The 25,168-nt window shown below is 50.0% G+C and overlaps 1 protein-coding gene across 1 annotated transcript in view; it reads right to left on the reverse strand.

Annotated features, from left to right (window-relative positions):
* Positions 1 to 25,168, reverse strand: part of LOC142303866 (U3 small nucleolar ribonucleoprotein MPP10-like) — a 45,456-nt gene that overhangs the window by 15,716 nt on the left and 4,572 nt on the right. Inside the window, exons 3-4 of the mRNA XM_075345678.1 lie at positions 2,533 to 2,681; positions 2,059 to 2,278 (exon numbers count right to left, since the gene is read on the reverse strand). Coding sequence (XP_075201793.1) covers positions 2,059 to 2,278; positions 2,533 to 2,681 — 369 coding nt within the window. The remainder of the gene's footprint in view (positions 1 to 2,058; positions 2,279 to 2,532; positions 2,682 to 25,168) is intronic.

Raw genomic sequence — 25,168 nt, forward strand, 5'->3', positions numbered from 1 at the left:
TGGGGAATCTGCCACATGCAGAGTTTGGTTGATTGCTGCTATAAGGGAGTCTATTGCAGTTTGATTATCTGGGGAGGCTGAAACCAAGGAATCCTCTTGGTACAAACAGCATTCTCCCTCCTCCAGCTCTTCAGAAGCCGTGGAGCGTGTGGGAGAGCCTGCCCTGTGTGCTCCCGAGGGAGAGTCATGGGGGCCATGAGAGAGTGCTGGAGACACCCGGCCGTGTGCTCTTTTCCTGATCCCTGCAACCGGTGAAGCATGTGCCCAGATTACCTCAGAAGGATCCTCCATTGCATAGCCAGAACCAGGTTCTGTGACAGTTTTTCCATGGATTGGGACAGAAACTGTGCCCATTCCGGTGGGCTGGGAGCCCTAGGCTCTGGGCTGACTGTTGCTGCGGTGGTGGCGGGGGGGGGCTTGGGGGGCTATAGGGGCACAGGAACCACAGAGAGAAGAGGTGTGTTTACGTGGTAGCTCAGCGTGGCAGGCAGTGCAGGCTGAATAGTAGACTATGTGAGCCTTAGCGCTCTTAGTGCCCTTAGAATTCTGCATGTTCTTGATAGGAGTATGCCAGGAGGGGGAGCAATGGTCAGCAGAGCTACAAGTGAAGCAAGCACCTCACCAGAATCAGCCGATGGCCCTGCGTCCTCACGAAGGAGTAAGCTCTGTGGAGATCTTCGCACACTTTCCTGGGGGGCGGGGCTTATTGCGGCCACGGGGGCGGGGCTTAGCGCTAAAAGCGCGCCAAGAATAAGTCAGTGTGCCCCCCCTGCTGTCTGTAGAAAAAAACGGCGGGAAGGGAGCTTTTGTGACATCTCCCTCCAGTCAGCACACAGCTTGTCACCTAAGGATAATCTCTGCCGGCTTTCTGCAATCAGAGCTAGAGCAAATAAACAGTGTGAGTTCCTGAGCTCTGGGTCCTCACCATCCCCCTCCCCCCCAGTAAATTATCTGTGCAGATTTCTGCAAACAGCGAGGGACTTCCCCCCCCCTCCTCCAGCCAGCAAGCTAGAGAAAAAAATTAACACTGTGTTCAGGATCCCTGGGGCTCTCCTCCTTGCAATCAGCAAGGGACTTTCTCATAATAAAATACTGTAAATACAGTAGTCCTGGGAGCCTTCCCTGCACCGTCTTTTCTCCCTTTGTCTGGGAAACCAGTCAGGGGGGATCTCACCTTAAACACTGCTTCAGTCCAGGCAGTGGAATAGCAGAGTCAGCCTGCTGTGACAGCTTTTCTCCCTGTGTCCGGTCACACAGTGCAATGTTCAACTCAGAGCCTGCAAAGAGGGGCTGAGGAATTGTGCTTCTGCCCTGGGCCCTGGAAAAATCGGTGTCTGTGAGACCCGTCGTCCAGTAAAAGGCAGCCCAGGATCCAGCGTCGCAGGAGGGGGTACGTGGAGGCAGCACTTCGCGTTCCCGCCCGTTGATGGTATTGGGAGATCGGTCCCAAAAGGAAACCGTCGCCCTCAAAAAATAACAAAACCTTGAAAGATGTGCCTCCTACAGACACTAAGCTAAAACTGAGGTTGCCTGGCCCGGCCAGGGGGTGTATACTGCAGAGGAGGAGCTATGCTTTTGCATCTACTTAGTGTCCTCCCATGGATAGGCAGCATAACACCCATGGTCCTGTGTCCCCCAATGAAGCGTCAGAGAAAAGTGACATGATTCTCCAGACCAGGACACCTCCTAGAATTTCTCATCAGTTATGGCAGATTATATGCAGAATTCTGACCAATCTGCAGCTCTGCAATACTTTGTACAGCTAGCTGTGATGCATTACGCGTTTTTACACTTTTCTATCATAGCCACCATTATCGTTTTCATTAGCCCATGATCCTGCGGCCGGGTCACCAGTTGTCATTCCTTGGACACTTTTAGTAAGTACTTGTCACTGCATAATGGAAACACCCCACAAATCCTGCCATTCTGGAGATCTGACCCAGTCTTCTAGCCCTTACAATGTGGTCATATCATATTTGCTCAGATTCTTACACGTGCCCACTCCATTTCATGGCATTTAAAGATTACATGACAGGAGGCCTTAGGCATATCACTGACCTTGTCTTCCCTCTTTTCAAAGGAGGATTTTATTTCACTTGGTTCCTTGGGTTGTTCAGTCTTCTTTTTACCACCAAATATATCGGAAATGTCTTCTCCCTCACTGCCATCAGACAGATCAAATGTCACCCGCTTGAAAGCTTCCTTGGCTCTTTTACTTTCCTCTGTTTCTTCCATTTCATCATTATCATCATCATCATCTTCTCCAAAATCAGCATCACTGCAAGAGGAAATTAAAGAGACAATGAAAAAGTACAGAGACACATCCTTCAAAATATCAGAAATAGACATCACCCCAGATTAACAGTCTGATGGCTCTGGACACCGGCACAGCATTACTTGCAGTGATGTACAGATGGCACATAGCTCGCTCCATGCAAAGGGAGAAAGGAAGAGCCACAATATACTGTAATACCACAGGATGGCATGACATAGATGACCTATAGCAAGAAAAAAAAACAATAAAATTCTTACTCATCTGCAATGTCCTCTTCCTCATCATCACCTTCCTCCATTTCTTCATCATCTTCAAGGTCTTCTTGACCACTAAGCTGTCTTCCTGTTTCATCCTCAATAGGGTCAAAGAAATCTTTGTATTGAAGGTTTCTGGAGCTTTTATCCACCTAATAATTGAGAACCATTTAATTCCAAAAGAAGGGAATTTTGTTTACTTACCGTAAATTCCTTTTCTTCTAGCTCCTATTGGGAGACCCAGACAATTGGGTGTATAGCTACTGCCTCCGGAGGCCACACAAAGTATTACACTTTAAAAAGTGTAACCCCTCCCCTCTGCCTATACACCCTCCCGTGCATCACGGGCCCATCAGTTTTGGTGCCAAAGCAGGAAGGAGGAAACTTATAAATTGGTCTAAGGTAAATTCAATCCGAAGGATGTTCGGAGAACTGAAACCATGAACCAAAAGAACAATTCAACATGAACAACATGTGTACACAAAAGAACAAACAGCCCGAAGGGAACAGGGGCGGGTGCTGGGTCTCCCAATAGGAGCTAGAAGAAAAGGAATTTACGGTAAGTAAACAAAATTCCCTTCTTCTTTGTCGCTCCATTGGGAGACCCAGACAATTGGGACGTCCAAAAGCAGTCCCTGGGTGGGTAAAAGAATACCTCGATAAAAAGAGCCGAAACAACGGTCCCCTCTTACAGGTGGGCAACCGCCGCCTGAAGGACTCGCCTACCTAGGCTGGCATCTGCCGAAGCATAGGCATCCACCTGATAGTGTTTCGTGAAAGTGTGCAGACTAGACCAGGTAGCCGCCTGACACACCTGCTGAGCCGTAGCCTGGTGCCGCAATGCCCAGGACGCACCCACGGCTCTGGTAGAATGGGCTTTCAGCCCTGAAGGAATCGGAAGCCCAGAAGAACAGTAGGCTTTAAAAATCGGTTCCTTGATCCACCGAGCCAAGGTTGACTTGGAAGCCTGCGACCCCTTACGCTGGCCAGCGACAAGGACAAAGAGCGCATCAGAGCGGCGCAGTGGCGCCGTGCGAGACACGTAGATCCGGAGTGCTCTCACTAGATCTAACAAATGCAAATCCTTTTCACATTGGTGAATTGGATGAGGGCAAAATGACGGTAAGGAGATATCCTGATTGAGATGAAAAGTGGACACCACCTTAGGGAGAAAGTCCGGGACCGGACGCAGAACCACCTTATCCTGGTGAAATACCAGGAAAGGGCCTTTGCAAGACAGCGCTGCAAGCTCTGACACTCTACGGAGTGAAGTAACCGCCACTAGAAATGCCACCTTCTGCGAAAGACGTGATAGAGAGACATCCCGCAGCGGCTCAAAAGGTGGTTTTTGAAGAGCCCGTAGAACCATGTTGAGATCCCAGGGTTCCAGCGGACGCTTGTAAGGTGGGACTATGTGGCAAACTCCCTGCAGGAACGTGCGGACCTGCGGAAGCCTGGCTAGACGCTTTTGAAAAAACACGGAAAGCGCCGAGACTTGACCTTTGAGAGAGCCGAGAGACAAACCCTTGTCCAATCCCGATTGAAGGAAGGAAAGAAACCTGGGTAAGGCAAACGGCCAGGGGATAAACCCCCTCTCAGAGCACCAGGCTAAGAAGATCCTCCAAGTTCTGTGATAGATCTTGGCTGACGTTGGTTTCCTGGCCTGTCTCATAGTGGCAATGACATCTTGAGACAACCCTGAAGACGCTAAGAGCCAGGACTCAATGGCCACACAGTCAGGTTGAGGGCCGCAGAATTCAGATGGAAAAATGGCCCTTGAGATAGCAAGTCTGGTCGGTCTGGGAGCGCCCACGGTTGCCCCACCGTGAGATGCCACAGATCCGGGTACCACGACCGCCTCGGCCAATCTGGAGCGACGAGGATGGCGCGGCGGCAGTCGGACCTGATCTTGCGCAACACTCTGGGCAGCATTGCCAGAGGAGGGAATACATAAGGCAGTTGAAACTGCGACCAATCCTGAACTAAGGCGTCCGCCGCCAGAGCTCTGTGGTCCTGAGACCGTGCCATGAATGCCGGGACCTTGTTGTTGTGCCGAGACGCCATGAGATCGACGTCCGGCGTTCCCCAGCAGCAACAGATCTCTTGAAACACGTCCGGGTGGAGAGACCATTCCCCCGCGTCCATGCCCTGGCGACTGAGGAAGTCTGCTTCCCAGTTTTCTACGCCCGGAATGTGAACCGCGGAGATGGTGGAGGCTGTGGCCTCCGCCCACAGCAGAATCCGCCGGACTTCTTGGAAGGCTTGACAACTGCGAGTGCCGCCCTGGTGGTTGATGTACGCAACCGCCGTGGAGTTGTCCGACTGTATGCGGATCTGCCTGCCCTCGAGCCACCGATGGAACGCCTTGAGGGCTAGATACACTGCCCTTATCTCCAGAACATTGATCTGAAGGGAGGACTCTGTCGGAGTCCAGGTTCCCTGAGCCTTGTGGTGGAGAAAAACCGCTCCCCATCCTGACAGGCTCGCGTCCGTCGTGACCACCGCCCAGGATGGGGGCAGAAAGGATTTTCCTTTCGACAGAGAAGTGGGGAGAAGCCACCACTGAAGCGAGGTCTTGGCTTCCAGAGACAGAGAGACGTTCCTGTCTAAGGACGTCGGCCTCTTGTCCCATTTGTGGAGAATGTCCTATTGGAGAGGACGCAGATGAAATTGCGCAAATGGAACTGCCTCCATTGCTGCCACCATCTTCCGCAGGAAGTGCATGAGGCGCCTCAAGGGGTGCGACTGGGCCCGAAGGAGGGATTGCACCCCTGTCTGCAGCGACCGCTGTTTGTCCAGCGGCAGCTTGACCATCGCTGAGAGAGTATGAAACTCCATCCCGAGGTACGTCAGTGACTGGGTCGGAGACAATTTTGACTTTGGAAAATTGATGATCCACCCGAACCTCTGGAGAGTCTCCAGAGCAACGGTCAGACTGTGTTGACAAGCCACCCGTGAGGGTGCCTTGACTAGGAGATCGTCTAGGTAAGGGATCACCGAGTGGCCCTGAGAGTGTAGGATCGCTACGACGGATGCCATGACCTTGGTGAAGACCCGTGGGGCTGTCGCCAGGCCGAAAGGTAGTGCCACAAACTGAAGGTGTTCGTCCCCGATGGCGAAACGCAGGAATCGTTGATGCTCTTGAGCGATCGGCACATGGAGATAGGCATCTTTGATGTCGATTGATGCTAGGAAGTCTCCTTGGGACATCGAAGCGATGACAGATCGGAGGGATTCCATGCGAAACCGCCTGGTTGTCACATGTCTGTTGAGCAATTTGAGGTCCAAAACGGGACGGAATGAGCCGTCCTTTTTTGGTACCACGAACAGATTGGAGTAAAAACCGCGACCGCGTTCCTGAAGGGGAACGGGGATCACCACTCCTTCTGTTTTCAGAGTGTCCACCGCCTGAAAAAGCGCAACGGTCCGCTCGGGGGGGCGGAGATGTTCTGAAAAAACGAGTCGGAGGACGAGAGCTGAACTCTATCCTGTAACCGTGAGACAGAATGTCTCTCACCCATCGGTCTTGGACATGTGGCCACCAGGCGTCGCAAAAGCGGGAGAGCCTGCCACCGACCGAGGATGCGGTTTGGGGCGGCCGAAAGTCATGAGGAGGCCGCCTTGGAGACGGTGCCTCCGGTGGTCTTTGGAGGACGTGACTTAGACCGCCATGCAGAAGAGTTCCTCTGGCTCTTCTGTGGCCTGTTGGACGAGGAGGGCTGGGATCTGGCTGAGGGCCGAAAGGACCGAAACCTCGCTTGAACTTTCCGTTGCTGAGGTCTGTTTGGTTTGGGTTGGGGTAAGGACGAGTCCTTTCCCTTGGATTGCTTAATAATTTCATCCAATCGCTCGCCAAACAGTCGGTCGCCAGAAAAAGGCAAACCGGTCAAGAACTTTTTGGAAGCAGAGTCTGCATTCCATTCGCGTAGCCACATGGCTCTGCGGACTGCCACAGAATTGGCGGATGCTACCCCTGTACGGCTAGCCGAGTCCAGGACAGCATTCATGGCGTAGGATGCAAATACTGACGCCTGAGAAGTCAAAGATGTTACTTGTGGCGCAGCGGTACGGGTGACCGCATTAATCTCAGACAGACAAGCTGAGATAGCCTGGAGTGCCCACACAGCTGCAAAGGCTGGGGCAAAAGACGCGCCTATGGCTTCATAGATGGATTTCAGTAGGAGCTCTATCTGCCTGTCCGTGGCATCCTTGAGCGATGCACCGTCAGCCACTGCTTCTACGGATCTAGCCGCCAGTCTAGAGACTGGAGGATCCACCTTGGGACACTGAGCCCAACCCTTAACCACGTCAGCGGGGAAGGGGTAACGTGTGTCATTAAGGCGTTTAGTAAATCGCTTGTCCGGGAAAGCCCTGTGCTTCTGGACAGCATCTCTAAAGTTAGAGTGATCGAAGAAAGCACTCCGGGTACGTTTAGGAAACCTAAACTGGTGTTTCTCCTGTTGTGAAGCCGAATCCTCTGTAGGCGGAGTTGGGGGAGACAGATCTAGCACCTGGTTGATGGACGCTATAAGGTCATTTACTATGGCGTCCCCTTCAGGTGTATCCAGATTGAGAGCAACGTCAGGGTCAGAGTCCTGAGCTGCGACCTCCGCCTCCTCCTCTAGAGAATCCTCAAGCTGAGACCCCGAACTGCGTGATGAAGTCGGGGAAGATTCTAAGCGAGCCCGCTTAGCTGGTCTGGGACTGCGGTCCGTGCCGGAGTCCTGCACGTAATAACTAGAGGCCACACCAGGAACACGCTTAGTCGCAGACCGAGAGGTGCCTGGGGGTGATCCCGCAGTGCCCGGGGCCTGCGTAAGGGCCGGTCTGGACTGCAAAACCTCTAGAAACTTAGCAGACCATTTATCCATAAACTGAGTCATGGAATGAGAAAGCGACTCAGAGAGTTTGTTGGCTAAAACAGCAAACTCTGTCCTTGCCATCTGGACAGGGGGGGCCGGCGGTTCTACCTGGGCCGAGGGACCCCCTAGTGCCTCAGGCTCCGGCTGAGCGAGTGCCACAGGGGCCGAGCATTGCTCACAGTGAGGGTAGGTGGAACCTGCAGGTAACATAGCCGCACAAGAGGTACAGGTAGCAAAATAACCCTGTGCCTTGGCCCCCTTGCTCCTTGTGAACGACATGCTGTTGTCTCCCAGGAGCGTGATCACTGAGGGTATATAGCCACAAGTGAACAGTACAGCTGAACCGGAAAAAGTATACAAATATAATGTATCTATATACAGTTCAGCACCCTAGGGGGACCAGCACCGTTAACCGGTGTGGCTTACCAACCGCTCCAGCGGTGTGTGGCCACCAGATTCCCTGCCTCGGGTCTCCCAGAGCTGAGTCAGACGTCCTCCACCGGCAGGATGTGTTAAAACATGGCTGTCGGCGTTCACAGGGGAGGAGGGAGCCTTGGGCGTAACTTACAAAAGTGCGGGAACTGGTGCCCCATAGGGATTAGTGAGGGGGGAGGAGGACAGCAATGTGTGCTCCAGCCCTCACTGTCGGCGTCAGACCGACCGTCCCGCCCTTGCCCCTGACTGGCAGGCCCGGGGGCGGGCGTTTAATGTACTAGGCCGCAAAAGCCGGGGACTAAAGTAAAAACCGCGGCCGGCAAGCAGGCAAGGTCGGCGCGGTAGTCCCGGACAAAAAACAACACTGCAGGCGCTGCAGCGTCTGAGGCCCAGGTGCTCCATGCACCGTCCCAAAGGGGACACAGAGTACCTGTAGTTGCAGGGCCTTGTCCCTGACGATACTCAGTCTCCTGTCCGGTAGATACCACCAGGGGCTGCGGAGGGAGCCCGGTCCCAGTGCCTGGATGACCGGTTAGGATCCCACTTCACCCAGAGCCCCTAAGGGATAGGGAAGGAAAACGGCATGTGGCTCCTGCCTTTGTACCCGCAATGGGTACCTCAACCTTAACAACACCGCCGACTCAGTGGGGTGAGAAGGGAGCATGCCGGGGGCCCTTAGGGGCCCTCTTTTCTTCCATCCGAAATAGTCAGCAGCTGCTGCTGACTAAAATGTGGAGCATCGTGTGCATGTGTGCCTCCTTCAACACAAAGCAAAAAACTGATGGGCCCGTGATGCACGGGAGGGTGTATAGGCAGAGGGGAGGGGTTACACTTTTTAAAGTGTAATACTTTGTGTGGCCTCCGGAGGCAGTAGCTATACACCCAATTGTCTGGGTCTCCCAATGGAGCGACAAAGAAATCGTTATCATGAAAGCGACATTGATTATAGCCCTTAATTTATGTGCAATAATTCAGCATTATTATCTGTGCAAAAGATCAATGAAAAAAATATATTAAAAATTGTACATATTGATTGCATAATGAAAGATGTGTCTGATCTCCACTGTCAAAGTGGGAATGCCTGAAATAGTGCAAGGGGGTAAGTGTTCCCTATACACACAAAATCTGATAAAATCACCTTCTTCCTTCATTGTTCAGAACCGTTAACTTATTTATTCATGTGCTAAGAAAAAGACTGATTTGTGCCCAGGTGGCTATACATTGGACAGCACGGTGGCTCAGTGGTTAGCACTGCAGTCTCGCAGCACTGGGGTCCTGAGTTTAAGTCTCACCAAGGACAACAATTGTAAGGAGTTGGTTTCTTCCAGGTTCTCGGTTTTCGTCCTGCACTTTAAAGACATACTGATAAGGATTGCAGATAATGAGCACCAATGCGGATAACAGTGCTGAAATCTGTAGAGCGCTATGGAATTAATGGTGCTATATATGTGAATACAATAAATATTAACAAGTTCCCGAGGGGCGTGGCTTGAGCTTGATGGCAGGCGGACGCTTTCTCTAAGAGCTCCGCAGGCTGAGGCGGCAGATTACAAATTACAACCCATCAGGCACCTCCAAACATGCCTGGAAAGAAAGGCACAGACAAACCAAGCAGACCACCAGCGCTGAGGAGCGGCAGCACAGCGGTGGATCACTTTTTCAGAAGTGGGAAGCTGTCCCCGGGTCCCAGGCCTGCTCCTGTCATGGCACCTTCGACCACGAGGCAGACGCTTGCAGCAGGAGGAATTAGCAGAGGACATGGTGTGGAAGCGGCAGGGGAGACTCACATCACAGAGGTACAGAGCGGTGTCAGTGCAGTGCTGACAGGATCAAGCTCTCCACGTGTTTTCCAGACACCAGCGGTGCAGGGGAATACAGGAGGAGAGCCCGCTGTGAGACATATACAGGAGGAGGGAGGAGGGGGAATTCCAACCTCACAGCAAAGATCAGGAGGTCAGGCTGATGCAGAGAACAGGAGCGTGGGTGCTGAGGGAATTAACCCTGTAAGCACAGACAGCATGAACTCTCAAGGGATATCAGGTTCCCAGGAAAACTCATCCCCAAACAATCAGGGGAAGCAAACTGGGGGCCAAATCACACATATAGTTAACCCTGGATGTCTCTCTGCAGAAACAGATCGCATATTGCAATTACTGTCAGCTCTCCCTACCAAAAATGATCTAGACATACTAGTGACCAAAATGGAGGCGGCACATGAAAGGGCCCTGTCTATTGTGAAAGGGGACATTGACGCTCTGGATACACGCACAAAAGCAGTGGAAAAAGACGTATTTACATTATTTGAAAGAGTTAACACACTGGAGCAAGATCTCTCCAATTCCAGAACACACCTGCAAAATGTCGCCATTCTATTAGATGATCAAGAGAATAGGGGAAGGCGAAATAATATCCGATTGAAAGGCATTCCAGAAGTGATAACAGCCAATGCCCTGCTCAAGTCTGTAACTCTAATATTCAACAAGGTGATGGGGGCTGCTGAGGATACCACCTATGTGATTGATAGGGTCCACAGAGTGTTCCGCCAAGGCCCGGGGGATACTGCCCAACCAAGAGATGTTCTGTGCAGACTACATTACTACACCGATAAAGAAGCCATACTGAGAAATGCATGGACCTATGGAACTGTCTCATATGAAGGGTCTGAAGTCAAGCTCTTTCCTGACATATCATCCAGAACCCTGTACATGAGACGCCAACTTATGCCAATTTTGCAAAAGATCAAAGATAAAGGAGCATCCTACAGATGGGGACATCCATTTCACCTAATAGTTCGCCACAAAGGGGACCAATTCCTGCTGAAGCGTCCGGAGGAAGTGGAAAGTCTCTTCCAATTTCTTGATACGCCTGCGGTGGAAATTCCTAACTGGCTACTGATGGACAGACCTGCCGGGTTACCCCAAAGAAAAAGAGGAAGTAGACGTCTGCCTGCGAGATATCAGAAAAGTTCCAGGGACTTCGTGCCGATCGGTTATTGTTCCCAGGAGGAGCCAGATTGATGACTCGGGTTTGATTATGGTTTTTTGTCTCATGGTGGGAGGAGCGGGAGATAGGCCATATTTTTAGGCCTGGTGTGGTCATCATAATATTGTATTAAGGTCTTGCGAAATGTCCTGAAGTATTCATGCTTTTCGCTCTCTTTTTTTTTTTTTCTTTTCTCCCCCCCCCCCTTCTCTCTCCCCCCCTCCTCTCCATGTGGGTTATAAGGACCCTTGAATTGTTAAGTTTTGAGGATAGTCTGGAAATTTTGGTAGTCATCTAAGTTCTGTGCCTCTCACCGCCCTGTCCCAGTATGGGGGGGTGAGATGTGGGTTTGTAGTTTAAAATAGCAATGTCATTTTTGCCTAGAGCCTGTTCAGCTTCTGCCCTTGGTCTTCCACGCACCCCAAGGGTGGTTCTCCCGTTAGGAGGGCACCAGGTCTCCGAAAGTTTCAGTGAGACTGTATAGTTTTAGAGTGTATAATTGTACTGGTCGTTCTTTTAGGCCAGCTGGTACGGTCTATAATTATATTTTGTCTAACTCTTAACGTACTCTTTCTCTAACTCATTATCCTTTTCTCCTTCTTGGTTTCTTTCTTTCTTCTGCGTTTTTTCTCTCTGTAGGGTCTGAACCCTTCTCTCTCCTTCCGGACTTTTCTGACCCCCTCTTCCCTTCCATCCCCTATCCCACTCTCTCATATCCCGTCCTCTCCCGTAGGGGGTACACCACAGTTCTTGACATAACTATGCACAGATCAGGGGTCTCGGAAGTGAAATATGGGACACTAAATGTAAAAGGACTACATAGCCCGGGTAAGAGGTCTATCCTGGCAAACTCGTTAAAAAAAAAATGGGGTCCAAGTTGCCTTTCTGCAGGAAACGCATTTATGCAAACATAAACCATTCAAACTAACATCACGCTGGTTCCCTGAGGCATACCATAGCTTCTCACCAGACCCGAAGTCCCGAGGAACTAGCATCCTCATCGCTCGCGCAATTCCCTGGGAGTTCATGGACTCTCGCAGTGATGACATGGGCAGACTATTAATGGTGAAGGGCAGGATCGCCAGGCATATTTACACTCTGGTATCCATATACCTTCCCAATATAGGGCAGATTGACACCCTGGCGGGATTTCTGGAGTCAATGGAGGACTTCGTGGAGGGGACACTCATACTAGGGGGGGGATCTCAATATTGCTCTAAACCCAGCGCAGGACACTTCGACAGGCACTTCGGCACATCCTACATCAGCTCTCCGCAGGCTGCGGTGCATGTTACATGAACAGCAGCTTGTGGATACATGGAGACTTCTGCACCCGTCCGATAAAGACTACTCTTTCTATTCAAATGCACATGGAGTGTACTCCAGACTGGATTACTTTTTTGTGAAACACAAAGACCTTGAAAGGATCTCTAAAGCCCAGATAGACAACATAACCTTCTCTGACCACGCACTCTGCACAGTGTCGGTCTTGTTGCAGTCCCCGATTCCACAGCAGTGGCAGTGGAAGCTGAACACTTCCTTGCTGGAGGACCCGGGAAGCCTGCAGATGGTACAGAATTCTTTGACAGAATACTTTACAATGAATGCGGGTGGGGACACTTCACCAACAACGGTTTGGGAGGCTCACAAGTGCGTCATTAGGGGGGTGCTCATACAGCAAGGGGCAAGGAGAAAGAGGGAAAGGGAATTGGAGGTTAACAGGTTGCTCACACAGCTGAGGGATTTAGAGACACAACATAAGCAGATGCCCTCAGCAGAGTTGGGGGGATCCTTATTTAAAGTTCGGGATGAATTGCGGAAATTACTTAACAACAAGGCAAAGGGGGTCCTTAATAGATGCCGTAGACACTTCTATGAATACGGGAACAAGTGCAGCAGGACTTTAGCGAGAGCACTCAGACAACAACAGGCGACAACCTTTATATCAAAAATATCCCCATCACATCCCCAGGGTTCAATATTACACTCTTCGGTAGAAATAGCGGAGGCGTTCCAAAAATTCTATGAGTCCTTATATAATCTAGAGACAAATGACCCTGCGAAGTCAAAATCATCTTTTGAAAGAAAAATTTCAGAGTACCTCAGAGAAGCAAAAATGCCGAGGTTGGAAGATTCTGACATAGCTATGTTAGAAACTCCAATCTCAAAGCAAGAACTGGTGGACGCAATTACGTCATCAAAACCGGGAAAAGCCCCAGGGCCGGATGGCCTTCCCCTGATTTACTATAAAAAATTTACAGAGATGATATCTCCACACCTCCTGTCAGCATTTAATTCCAGGGCCTCAGAGGGCTCAACCCCTAATGCAGATTCGTTGAGAGCACATATTACGGTATTACCAAAAATAGGGAAAGATCCAACACAATGCGCCAGTTATCGCCCGATATCCCTGCTGAATGTGGACACAAAATTATTTGCCAAGATCTTAGCGAACAGGTTGGCTCCTTTTCTTTCTTCAATAATTCATCCAGATCAGGCGGGCTTCATGGCGGGCCGTGAGGCACGGGATAATACTGTTAAGGCCATTAATCTGATACATAAAGCTAAAATGGGGGGTCTACCGTCTATGCTTCTGTCAACAGATGCCGAAAAGGCTTTCGACAGAGTAGACTGGACCTTTATGGAAGCCACGCTCGGTTGTCTTGGGTTGGGACGCGGCATGATGAATTGGATCATGTCTTTATACTCGGTACCCTCGGCAAGAGTCCGGGTAAATGGGATTCTGTCCGACCCATTTAAAATATCTAACGGCACCCGGCAAGGATGCCCATTGTCTCCGCTAATCTTCATCCTGACGCTAGAACCCTTCCTCAGACATGTACGAGCCAATTCTGATATTACAGGCATTGGGGTTGGCCAGGCAACACATAAAGTAGCTGCATATGCGGATGATCTTCTGTTTTTCGTTTCGGCACCAAGGATTTCGCTCCCAAACTTAATGAGGGAGTTTCAGAAATTCTCCAGCCTATCAAACTTTAAGATAAATTTCACAAAATCTGAGGCGCTCAACATAAATCTTACTTTTAAAGAAGTGGAAGAGTTGAAAACATCGTTTAGTTTTCGATGGGCAGCCCAATCCCTAAATTACCTGGGGGTACGTCTGACCAGTGACTTGGGTCTACTTTACTCACAGAACTTCCCATCTCTGTTATCTAGTATCAGGAAAGACTGTGACAGATGGGGGAAATTATTATTCTCCTGGTTTGGCAGATGCCAGATATATAAAATGAATGTCCTACCCAGAATTCTTTACCTGTTACAGGCGCTCCCAATCAAAATACCGTCTGGATTCTTCAAATCTCTGGAATCCATTCAGTCTTCGTTCATTTGGGGAGGTAAATCGGCACGCATAAAAAGAGCTATCTTACACAGGACCAAGGGGGGTGGGGGGATTGGGTTGCCAGATATAAGAAGATATCACTTAGCTGGGCATCTTACTAGAATGATTGACTGGTGCAGGAACGGGTCTCAGAAGGCGTGGGTACAGATAGAGCAGTCCTTTTCCCCAATACCCCTCAACAAATTACCGTGGGTACTCTCTGAGGTCCCTGCAAGATTGAAATCACATCCAACTATCGGACCAACCGTGACATACTGCAATACTGGGAAGGTGCAATCGGAGTTGATACCCAGACACTCGAGCCTGACACCGATCTTGAGCCATCCTGCTTTTGAACCAGGTAGAACAGACCCAGTATTTCAGGCATGGGTTCGGGGCGGGGTGGACCGGGTGGAAGACTTTGGGATTCGGGACAACTGGCCGCAGGTGGAGGGTTTGGGGGTTAGACAGGATCCCATCCCACTGGGTCTATGGAGATGCTTACAATTGACGCATTTTTTCAGTAGTCTCCCAGCTAGGACCCACTTTCAACGTCCTAAGACACAGTTTGAAAAATTGTGTATGGGTTCAGGCACAATACGACATTCGCTTTCAGTGGTTTATTCACTTTTGTCTTCGTCCCCTGACCAACAACTTCCCCCGTTTGCTTCACAATGGGAATGTGATTTGGGTATCCAGCTGACACCAATACAGTGGGAACGGATCTTCAGATTGGCACACACATCTTCCATCAGCTCCAGGTTCCAGGAGGCTAGCTATAAACTGTTATCCAGATGGTACAGAGTACCCTCCAGGTTACATGTCATGTTTCCAACAGTAGACCCCACATGTTGGAGATGTGGCACAGCAGAGGGTAACATTTTACATGTGTTTTGGGGGTGTGAGGCGATCCGGCCCTTCTGGAAGGGAGTGTCCGACACCATTCGCCAGGTTACTGGCAATGACGAGGAGCTGGGACCTGCTGCTGCCCTATTGCATCACTGTGGGGTCCCTGAAAAAACCTATAAGAATTCTTTGAGGAAATTCCTTATTATGGCTGCGAGAGTATGCATACCTGAAAGATGGAGGAGCACGACCCCTCCCACGTTGGTCCAATGGATCAATAAGGTCAATGACCTCATGTACATGGAGGATTTAACCTCCTCGCTGCATGATACATATGAGAAATTCTGGTCCACTTGGCGAGAATGGTTGGACTTCCAACATTCAGAGGAATATAGCGTCCTGGTGGGGGGCGATGTGGCTGCCGATGGAACCGCAGTTTGCAACACTTAGCTGAATTCCCCTCCCTACCCCCCCCCCCCCCCGATTTCCTCCCTCTCTCCCCCCCCTCTCTTCCCCTCCCCCTCACATTTTTCTTCCTACTTTTCTATTCTTCTCACACTGATTGCCTAATAACTTCTCTTTCTTCTCTAGCCTTTCTATCTTTCTTGTTTCACATGTATTTGTGAGTCACCTTCGTTATCTGTTTTAATGTGAATCTGTATTAAAGCAAAAATGTGGTGGAACCTAGACTTATCAGGAACCCGGGAGGAGATATATGAAGGAACGTGATTCAGCAAGATACAAATATATATTTCCCGTTTGGCATCTTGTTAATGATATATGTATTGTAGTGCAAATTGGCCTGATTGGTCATAAGAACTGTATTATGTTATGTTGAAGGTTTTCACTTAAAAATAAAGAATTTAAAAAAAAAAAAAAAAAGTTCCCAGAGACAGTAGTTCCAGCCCTCTCTGACCCTGACGCACGAATAGACACAGAGGCCGGGAGTGAGAGGGGTGGAAGTATGGCATCAGCTTGGATGACTACCAATAGGTATCTATGGTGTATGACTGAGGAATGGTCTTCCCCACAGCAACCAGTCTATAATATAATATATATATATATATATATATATATATATATATATATATATATATATATATAAGCAAGGATGGTTGACCTTGGGGAGATCAACATCCAACACCGCGGAGACACCATCACATCACGTGTTTCTCAACGCAGTGATAGAGATATACAGTGCCTACAAGTAGTATTCAACCCCCTGCAGATTTAGCAGGTTTACACATTCGGAATTAACTCGGCATTGTGACATTTGGACTGTAGATCAGCCTGGAAGTGTGAAATGCACTGCAGCAAAAAAAGAGAATTTTGTTTACTTACCGTAAATTCCTTTTCTTCTAGCTCCTATTGGGAGACCCAGACAATTGGGTGTATAGCTTCTGCCTCCGGAGGCCACACAAAGTATTACACTTTTAAAAAAGTGTAACCCCTCCCCTGTGCCTATACACCCTCCCGTGGACCACGGGCTCCTCAGTTTTGGTGCAAAAGCAGGAAGGAGAAAACTTATAAATTGGTCTAGGGTAAATTCAATCCGAAGGATGTTCGGAGAACTGAAGACCATGAACCAAAAGAACAATTCAACATGAACAACATGTGTACACAAAAGAACAACTAGCCCGAAGGGTACAGGGGCGGGTGCTCGGTCTCCCAATAGGAGCTAGAAGAAAAATTTTTTACGGTAAGTAAACAAAATTCCCTTTTTCTTTGTCGCTCCATTGGGAGACCCAGACAATTGGGACGTCCAAGAGCCGTCCCTGGGTGGGTAAAAGAATACCTCGATAAAAAGAGCCGAAAACGGCCCCCTCTTACAGGTGGGCAACCGCCGCCTGAAGGACTCGCCTACCTAGACTGGCGTCTGCCGAAGCATAGGTATGCACTTGATAGTGTTTCGTGAAAGTGTGCAGACTAGACCACAGAGCTGCCTGACACACCTGCTGAGGCGTAGCCCAGTGCCGCAATGCCCAGGACACACCCACGGCTCTGGTAGAATGGGCTTTCAGCCCTGAAGGGAGCGGAAGCCCGGAAGAACGGTAGGCCTCGAGAATCGGTTCCTTGATCCACCGAGCCAAGGTTGACTTGGAGGCCTGAGAGCCCTTACGCTGGCCAGCGACAAGGACAAAGAGCGCATCTGAACGGCGCAGGGGCGCCGTGCGAGACACGTAGAACCGGAGTGCTCTCACTAGATCCAAAGAGTGCAAATCCTTTTCACACTGGTGAATTGGATTAAGGCAAAAGGAAGGCAAGGAGATATCCTGATTGAGATGAAAAAGGGGATACCACCTTAGGGAGAAATTCCGGAACAGGACGCAGAACCACCTTATCCTGGTGAAAAACCAGGAAGGGGGCTTTGCATGACAGCGCTGCGAGCTCAGACACTCTCCGAAGTGATGTGACTGCCACTAGGAAGGCCACCTTCTGCGAAAGACGTGGGAGAGAGACATCCCTCAGCGGCTCGAAAGGTGGTTTTTGAAGAGATGACAGAACCCTGTTAAGATCCCAGGGTTCCAGCGGACGTTTGTAAGGTGGGACCATGTGGCAAACCCCCTGCAGGAACGTGCGGACCTGCGGAAGCCTGGCTAGACGCTTTTGAAAAAACACGGAGAGCGCCGATACTTGGCCCTTGAGAGAGCCGAGGGACAAACCCTTGTCCATTCCAGATTGAAGGAATGAAAGAAAAGTGGGTAAGGCAAACTGCCATGGAGGAAAACCGTTAACAGCGCACCATGATAGGAAGATTTGCCAAGACCTGTAATAGATCTTGGCGGACGTTGGCTTCCTGGCTTGTCTCATGGTGGCAATGACATCCTGAGATAACCCTGAAGACGCTAGGAGCCAGGACTCAATAGCCACACAGTCAGGTTGAGGGCCACAGAATTCTTGAGTAGCTTGAGGTCCAGAACGGGACGGTATGACCCGTCCTTTTTTGGCACCACGAACAAGTTGGAGTAAAATCCGCGACCACGTTCCTGAAGGGGAACGGGGATCACAACTCCTATCTTTAGAGCGTCCACTGCCTGAAAAAGTGCGTCGGCCTGAGCGGGGGGCGGAGAGGTTCTGAAGAAACGAATCGCAGGACGAGAGCTGAACTCTATCCTGTAAATATGAGACAGAATGTCTCTCACCCATCGGTCTTGAACATGTGGCCACCAGGCGTCGCCAAAGCGGGAGAGCCTGCCACCGACCGAGGATGCGGCTAGGGGAGGCCGAGAGTCATGAGGAGGCCGTCTTGGAGGCAGTGCCTCCTGCGGCCTTTTGGGGGCGTGACTTGGACCGCCACGCATAGGAGTTCCTCTGGCCTTTCTCCGGCCTGTTGGACGAAGAGGATTGGGGCTTGGCGGAGGGACGAAAGGACCGAAACCTCGATTGGATTTTTCTCTGCTGAGGTCTCTTAGGTTTGGACTGGGGTAAGGAGGAGTCCTTTCCCTTGGATTCCTTAATAATCTCATCCAATCGTTCGCCAAACAAACGGTCGCCAGAAAAAGGCAAACCAGTTAAGAACCTCTTGGAAGCAGAGTCTGCTTTCCATTCGCGCAGCCACATGGCCCTGCGGACTGCCACGGAGTTAGCAGATGCTACAGCCGTACGGCTAGTGGAGTCCAGGACGGCGTTCATGGCGTAGGACGAAAAGGCTGATGCCTGAGAGGTCAAAGACGAAACATGTGGAGCAGAATTCCGTGTGACAGCATTAATCTCAGTCAGACAAGCCGAGATTGCTTGGAGAGCCCACACGGCTGCAAAGGCTGGGGCGAAAGACGCGCCCGTGGCCTCATAGATGGACTTCACCAAGAACTCTGTCTGTCAGTGGCATCCTTCAGGGATGAGCCATCTGCAACAGACACAACGGACCTAGCAGCCAATCTGGAGACTGGAGGATCCACCTTGGGAGAGTGAGCCCAACCCTTAACGACTTTAGATGGAAAGGGGTAACGCGTGTCAGTGTGACGTTTAGCAAAGCGCTTGCCCGGGACCGCTCTGGGCTTCTGGACAGCATCCCTGAAGTTAGAGTGATCAAAAAACGTATTGCGCGTACGTTTGGGGAACCGAAACTGGTGTTTCTCCTGCTGAGACGCCGACTCCTCTACAGGAGGAGGCGGAGGTGAGAGATCCAACACCTGGTTGATTGACGAGATAAGATCATTTACTAAGGCGTCCCCCTCAGGTGTATGAAGGTTAAGGGCGAAGTCAGGGTCAGAGCCCTGAGCTCCCACGTCCGCCTCGTCTTCCTGAGAGTCCTCAAGCTGGGATCCCGAGCAGCGTGAGGAAGCCGGGGAAGAGTCCCAGCGAGACCGCTTAGCCGGTCTGGGACTGCGGTCCGGGCAGGAGTCCTCCGCCTGAGACCTAGGGGCCAACCTGGGAGCGCACTGCGGCGCGGACCAAGAGGGGCCTGGAGGAGACAAGCTAACAGGGGCCGGGGCCTGTGGAAGGTCCGGTCTGGACTGCAATGCCTCAAGGAGTTTAGAAGACCATTTGTCCATAGACAGTGCAATGGATTGGGAAAGTGACAGAGAGTTTCTCAGCAAAAGAGGCCAACACCGGTGACTCTGTCCCTGTAGCCTGCTCAGGGAGAGCAGGGGGGTCTACATGAGCCGAGGGGCCCACCAGTGCCCGAGGCTCCGGCTGAGCAAGCGAGGCAGGAGTCGAGCATTGCTCACAGTGAGGGTAGGTGGAACCCGCAGGTAACATAGCCCCACAAGAGGTACAGGCCGCGAAAAAAACCTGTGCCTTAGTAGCTTTGCTCCTTGTGGACGACATGCTGTTGTCTCCTAGGAGAGTGACCACTGAGGATATATGGGAAAAGGGTATACAGCCTGACCGAACAGAGATATATATATATATATCTATTCCGGCACCCTAGGGGGACCAGCACCGGGTGACCGGTGTGGCTTACCGACCGCTAACGAGCGGAGTGTGTCCTCCAGATTCCCTGTCGTGGATCCCCCGGAGCTGCAGAGCTGCTTCACTGAGAAGCATCCACCGGCAGAATGCCAGAAAATGGCCGCCGGAGCTCTCAGGGGAGGAGTGGGGCCGAGGGCGGCGCTAGCAAAGAGCGGGAATCTGGGGTCAGTGAGGGGGGAGGAAGACATGCAGGATGCTCCAGCCCTCACATCCGACGTCATGTCGGTAATCCCGCCCTTACCCCTGACAAGCAGGCCCGGGGGCAGGATTTTCGCGACTAGGCCGCGGTGAAGCCGGGGACTAAATTTGAGAAGCAGGCACGGTCGGCGCGGAAGTCCACCGGCCTCCTCAATTTCACCACTACCACGGCTTCCAGGAAGAAGGTGCGCTCCCTGCACAGTCCCCGATGGGGACACAGAGTACCTTTAAGTTGCAGGGCCCGGTCCCTGAGGTCGAAGAGGCTCCGGTCCGGCAGGTTCCACCAGGGGCTGCGGATGGAACACTGTCCCAGCAAATGGATGACCGCTCTGGATCCCACTTCTCCCAGAGCCGCATAAGGGATGGTGAAGGAGACGGCATGTGGCTCCAGCCTCCGTACCCGCAATGGGTACCTCAACCTTAACAACACCGCCGACATAGTGGGGTGAGAAGGGAACATGCCGGGGGCCCCGTGGGGGCCCTCTTTTCTTCCAACCGACATAACTAAGTATGAGAATGCATGAGTGGATGTGTGCGCCTCCTTCCACACAAAGCATGAAACTGAGGAGCCCGTGGTCCACGGGAGGGTGTATAGGCAGAGGGGAGGGGTTACACTTTTTAAAGTGTAATACTTTGTGTGGCCTCCGGAGGCAGAAGCTATACACCCAATTGTCTGGGTCTCCCAATGGAGCGACAAAGAAAAGAATGTTATCTCTTTTTTATTTATTTTTTTTAAATGGAGAAAAGTTTATTCAGAGGGTCATTTATTATTCAACCCCTCAAACCACAAGAATTCTGTTTGGTTCCCCTAAAGTATTAAGAAGTATTTCAGGCACAAAGAACAATGAGCTTAACATGTTTGGATTAATTATCTCTTTTTCCAGCCTTTTCTGACTAATTAAGACCCTCCCCAAACTTGTGAACAGCACTCATACTTGGTCAACATGGGAAAGACAAAGGAGCATTCCAAGGCCATCAGAGACAAGATCGTGGAGGGTCACAAGGCTGGCAAGGGGTACAAAACCCTTTCCAAGGACTTGGGCCTACCTGTCTCCACTGTTGGGAGCATCATCCGGAAGTGGAAGGCTTATGGAACTACTGTTAGCCTTCCACGGCCTGGACAGCCTTTGAAAGTTTCCTCCCGTGCCGAGGCCAGGCTTGTCCGAAGACACAAGGCTAACCCAAGGACAACAAGGAAGGAGCTCCGGGAAGATCTCATGGCAGTGGGGACATTGGTTTCAGTCAATACCATAAGTAACGTACTCCACCGCAATGGTCTCCGTTCCAGACGAGCCCGTAAGGTACCTTTACTTTCAAAGCGTCATGTCAAGGCTCGTCTACAGTTTGCTCATGATCACTTGGAGGACTCTGAGACAGACTGGTTCAAGGTTCTTTGGTCTGATGAGACCAAGATCGAGATCTTTGGTGCCAACCACACACGTGACGTTTGATGACTGGATGGCACTGCATACGACCCCAAGAATACCATTCCTACAGTCAAGCATGGTGGTGGCAGCATCATGCTGTGGGGCTGTTTCTCAGCCAAGGGGCCTGGCCATCTGGTCCGCATCCATGGGAAGATGGATAGCACGGCCTACCTGGAGATTTTGGCCAAGAACCTCCGCTCCTCCATCAAGGATCTTAAGATGGGTCGTCATTTCATCTTCCAACAAGACAACGACCCAAAGCACACAGCCAAGAAAACCAAGGCCTGGTTCAAGAGGGAAAAAATCAAGGTGTTGCAGTGGCCTAGTCAGTCTCCTGACCTTAACCCAATTGAAAACGTGTGGAAGGAGCTCAAGATTAAAGTCCACATGAGACACCCAAAGAACCTAGATAACTTGGAAAAGATCTGCATGGAAGAGTGGGCCAAGATAACTCCAGAGACCTGTGCCGGCCTGATCAGGTCTTATAAAGGACGATTATTAGCTGTAATTGCAAACAAGGGTTATTCCACAAAATATTAAACCTAGGGGTTGAATAATAATTGACCCACACTTTTATGTTGAAAATTTATTAAAATTTAACTGAGCAACATAACTTTTTGGTTTGTAAGATTTATGCATCTGTTAATAAATCCTGCTCTTGTTTGAAGTTTGCAGGCTCTAACTTATTTGCATCTTATCAAAACTGCTAAATCTGCAGGGGGTTGAATACTACTTGTAGGCACTGTATATATATATATATATATAGTAATGCTGCAATCGTCACAGCCTGTTCAAAAAATGTAGTATTTAAAAACTCACTGCTCCTATATAAATATATGTTTAAAAGGGGTTACCCTTTGCTTTATGGCACTGATCACCTGCAGCCTTGACATTTTGCTTAAACAGGAAGGCTGATTCTCCGTTGAGCAGAGAAAACACTAGTAGTCCTATAGAATAATGATACCTGTCTGATAGGTGAGTATCCTTTTTTTTCCTAATGCCATCAATATATTTCCTATATGTACCGTATTTTTCAGCGTACAAGACAACCCCCAAATTTTCCAGTTAAAATATAGTTTGGGATATATCGTATATACTCGAGCATAAGCCGACCTGAGTAATATCCCCATTGTTCAGTAATGTCCCCTGCAGTAATGTGCCCATTGTTTAAAAATGCCCTCCTGCGGGTTCCCCCCGTGTCCCCTATTATGCCATAGTTTACACACAATAAAAGATATTCTCACCTCTACTCCGTTCCCGTGGTGCCTTCTTGCAGTCCGCAGGCACATACACCGCTCCGTGGTAGCGTCCGTGCATGGAGCCGCCACTGCAGGATGTCGTCATGGTTTTACTGCAGTTGAATGCTTTACAGCGCCACAAAGCATTCAGCTGCAGTAAAGCCATGACGACATCCTGCAGCGGCCGCTCCATGCACTGGACGCTATCACGGAGGGGTCTGTGTGCCTGCGGACTGCAAGAAGCAGCTGGAGGCACCATGGGAACGGAGGAGAGGTGAGAATATCTTATTCTGTGTAAAGCCATGACGGCACCGTGCACCGCCATATAAGACGACCCCCGACTCTTGAGAATATTTCTAGGGGTTAAAAAGTCATCTTATATGCCGGAAAATATGTTACCTCAAGATCAGATAACTACAACTTGACAAAAAATAAAAAGACAACTAATTTGTTCCTGAAAACCTATGATAGCCAGGTCCTAAATAAAAGGTATTGCTCAAGGCTAAGGCTTGTTTTCCATCTTTATCCAAGCTGCAGCATAAGCTCTGCCCATTACCATCATACACACAGTAGGACGTGTCATCCGTGTACAGGGAGAAATGACACAAATACTGGGCCACCTGTGTATATTCTTAGTTGTACATTTCTAACATTGAGAACTACTATCAGCTGAAAGCCGTACAGGGAATCTAGCAAACCTTTTTTTTGGTTTTTGTTTTTTTATTAAACCTGGAGCAAATTGTAAAAGTGTAAAAGGAGTTTTTGCTTATCTTGCAGTTCACGATCACATCACTCCTCTGCCCCCGGCATCATTGCTCTGCCCCCCCCTCACCGATGCTGCGAGCAGAGGAAGCTTCGCCTCTGACACATCGGAGAAATCTGGACAGCGTTTAATCAGCATTTGATAGCATTATAGCAAAGAGCTTGTAAATGCTGCGCTCCTCACTTAGGAGACCGTCACTTCCAATAGCGTAGGAAACCAGCAGTAAATGAACTTAAAAATCCCTCCGACACTTAAAATGGACAGTATTTTTATTAAGTAAATTGTAAAGCTGCTTGTTTTTTATAATCGCTGTGCAATTTTACCAATTCAGGGACTTGAGAATAACCCTATATTACAACTTACACTAATATTTGCAGAATTCTGACAGAATGTGATCAGTACATTAAATTGACGGTGTTTTCTATTTCAATTAATTAAAGAGTTCTTGGCTGGGGGACATTAGGGACTTACACTTTCAAGACATGTTGTTTCCCACCTGGGTGTTTTTAGCAGCACTGAATATGGCTACACACCATCACTTATAAGTAATAAAGGGAAAAAGCAGTAGTCAGATTCTGACATGTCCCATGCTCACGATACAAGCACAGGCCACAGTGTTCACACTGATATCGGGTCTCCTAACCTGAACTCAACAACCTTGTATTCATGGTCATGGCCAAAAGTGTTGCCACCATTGAAATTGTTTCAGAAAATGAAATATTTCTCCTTAAAAATCATTGCAATTACCGTATTCTTCTGGGCGGAGCCCGGTGACACCGTTCTGGCCGGGACCCGGTGACGCCGCCCTGGCCCGGTGACGCCGCCCTGGCCGGGGCCCAGTGACGCCGCCCTGGCCGGGGCCCGGTGACGCCGCCCTGGCCGGGGCCCGGTGACGCCGCCCTGGCCGGGGGGGGGCAGTGAGTCACCCGCCATTCTGAAGATGTTGGCGGTCTATGGTGAGTGCTTCAAATAATGGCTGTTGGAGTCGGCGCCTGTGCAGATGAGAGCTTGAGCTGAGAGCTCCATCTGCGCAGGCGCTGACTAAGCGCGATTATTTGAATCTCTGTCCACCGACATCTTCAGAATGACCGCCCACCGCACAGAGCAGCCGCGCGCCGAGCAGAACAGAGCAGCCGCGCTGAGCACAGTGGCACCGCCGATGCACACAACAGCACCGTACTGACCAGCGCTGGAAGCACCCGGTAAGCTACATTCGGATCATAAGGCGCACCACTCTTTCCTCCCAAATTTTTGGGAGGAAAAGTGCATCTTATAACCCGAAAAATACAGTACATGTTTTGTTATACACATTTATTCATTGCTGTTGGAGAAGGCCACCTTCAAATATCAGAGACTTGCAGCAGTTTATAAATGAAGAGTGACAAAAAATTCCAGGCGAGAGGTGTAACAAGCTTGTTGATTGTTATAGGAAGCGACTGATTACAATTATTTAGGTCTAAAGGTTGTGCAACCAAATATTCAGAGGACGGTGGCAACAATTTTGTTTGGCCCATTTTTGGGGTTTTGTGTGAAATTATGTCTAATTTGCCTTTTTTGCCACTATTTTTTTTTTATTGTTACAATACACACAAAAGAAATAAACGTGTATGACAAAACGTGTAATTGCAATC

Source organism: Anomaloglossus baeobatrachus, chromosome 4, assembly GCF_048569485.1.
Source record: "Anomaloglossus baeobatrachus isolate aAnoBae1 chromosome 4, aAnoBae1.hap1, whole genome shotgun sequence".
Classification (NCBI taxonomy): Eukaryota; Metazoa; Chordata; class Amphibia; order Anura; family Aromobatidae; genus Anomaloglossus; species Anomaloglossus baeobatrachus.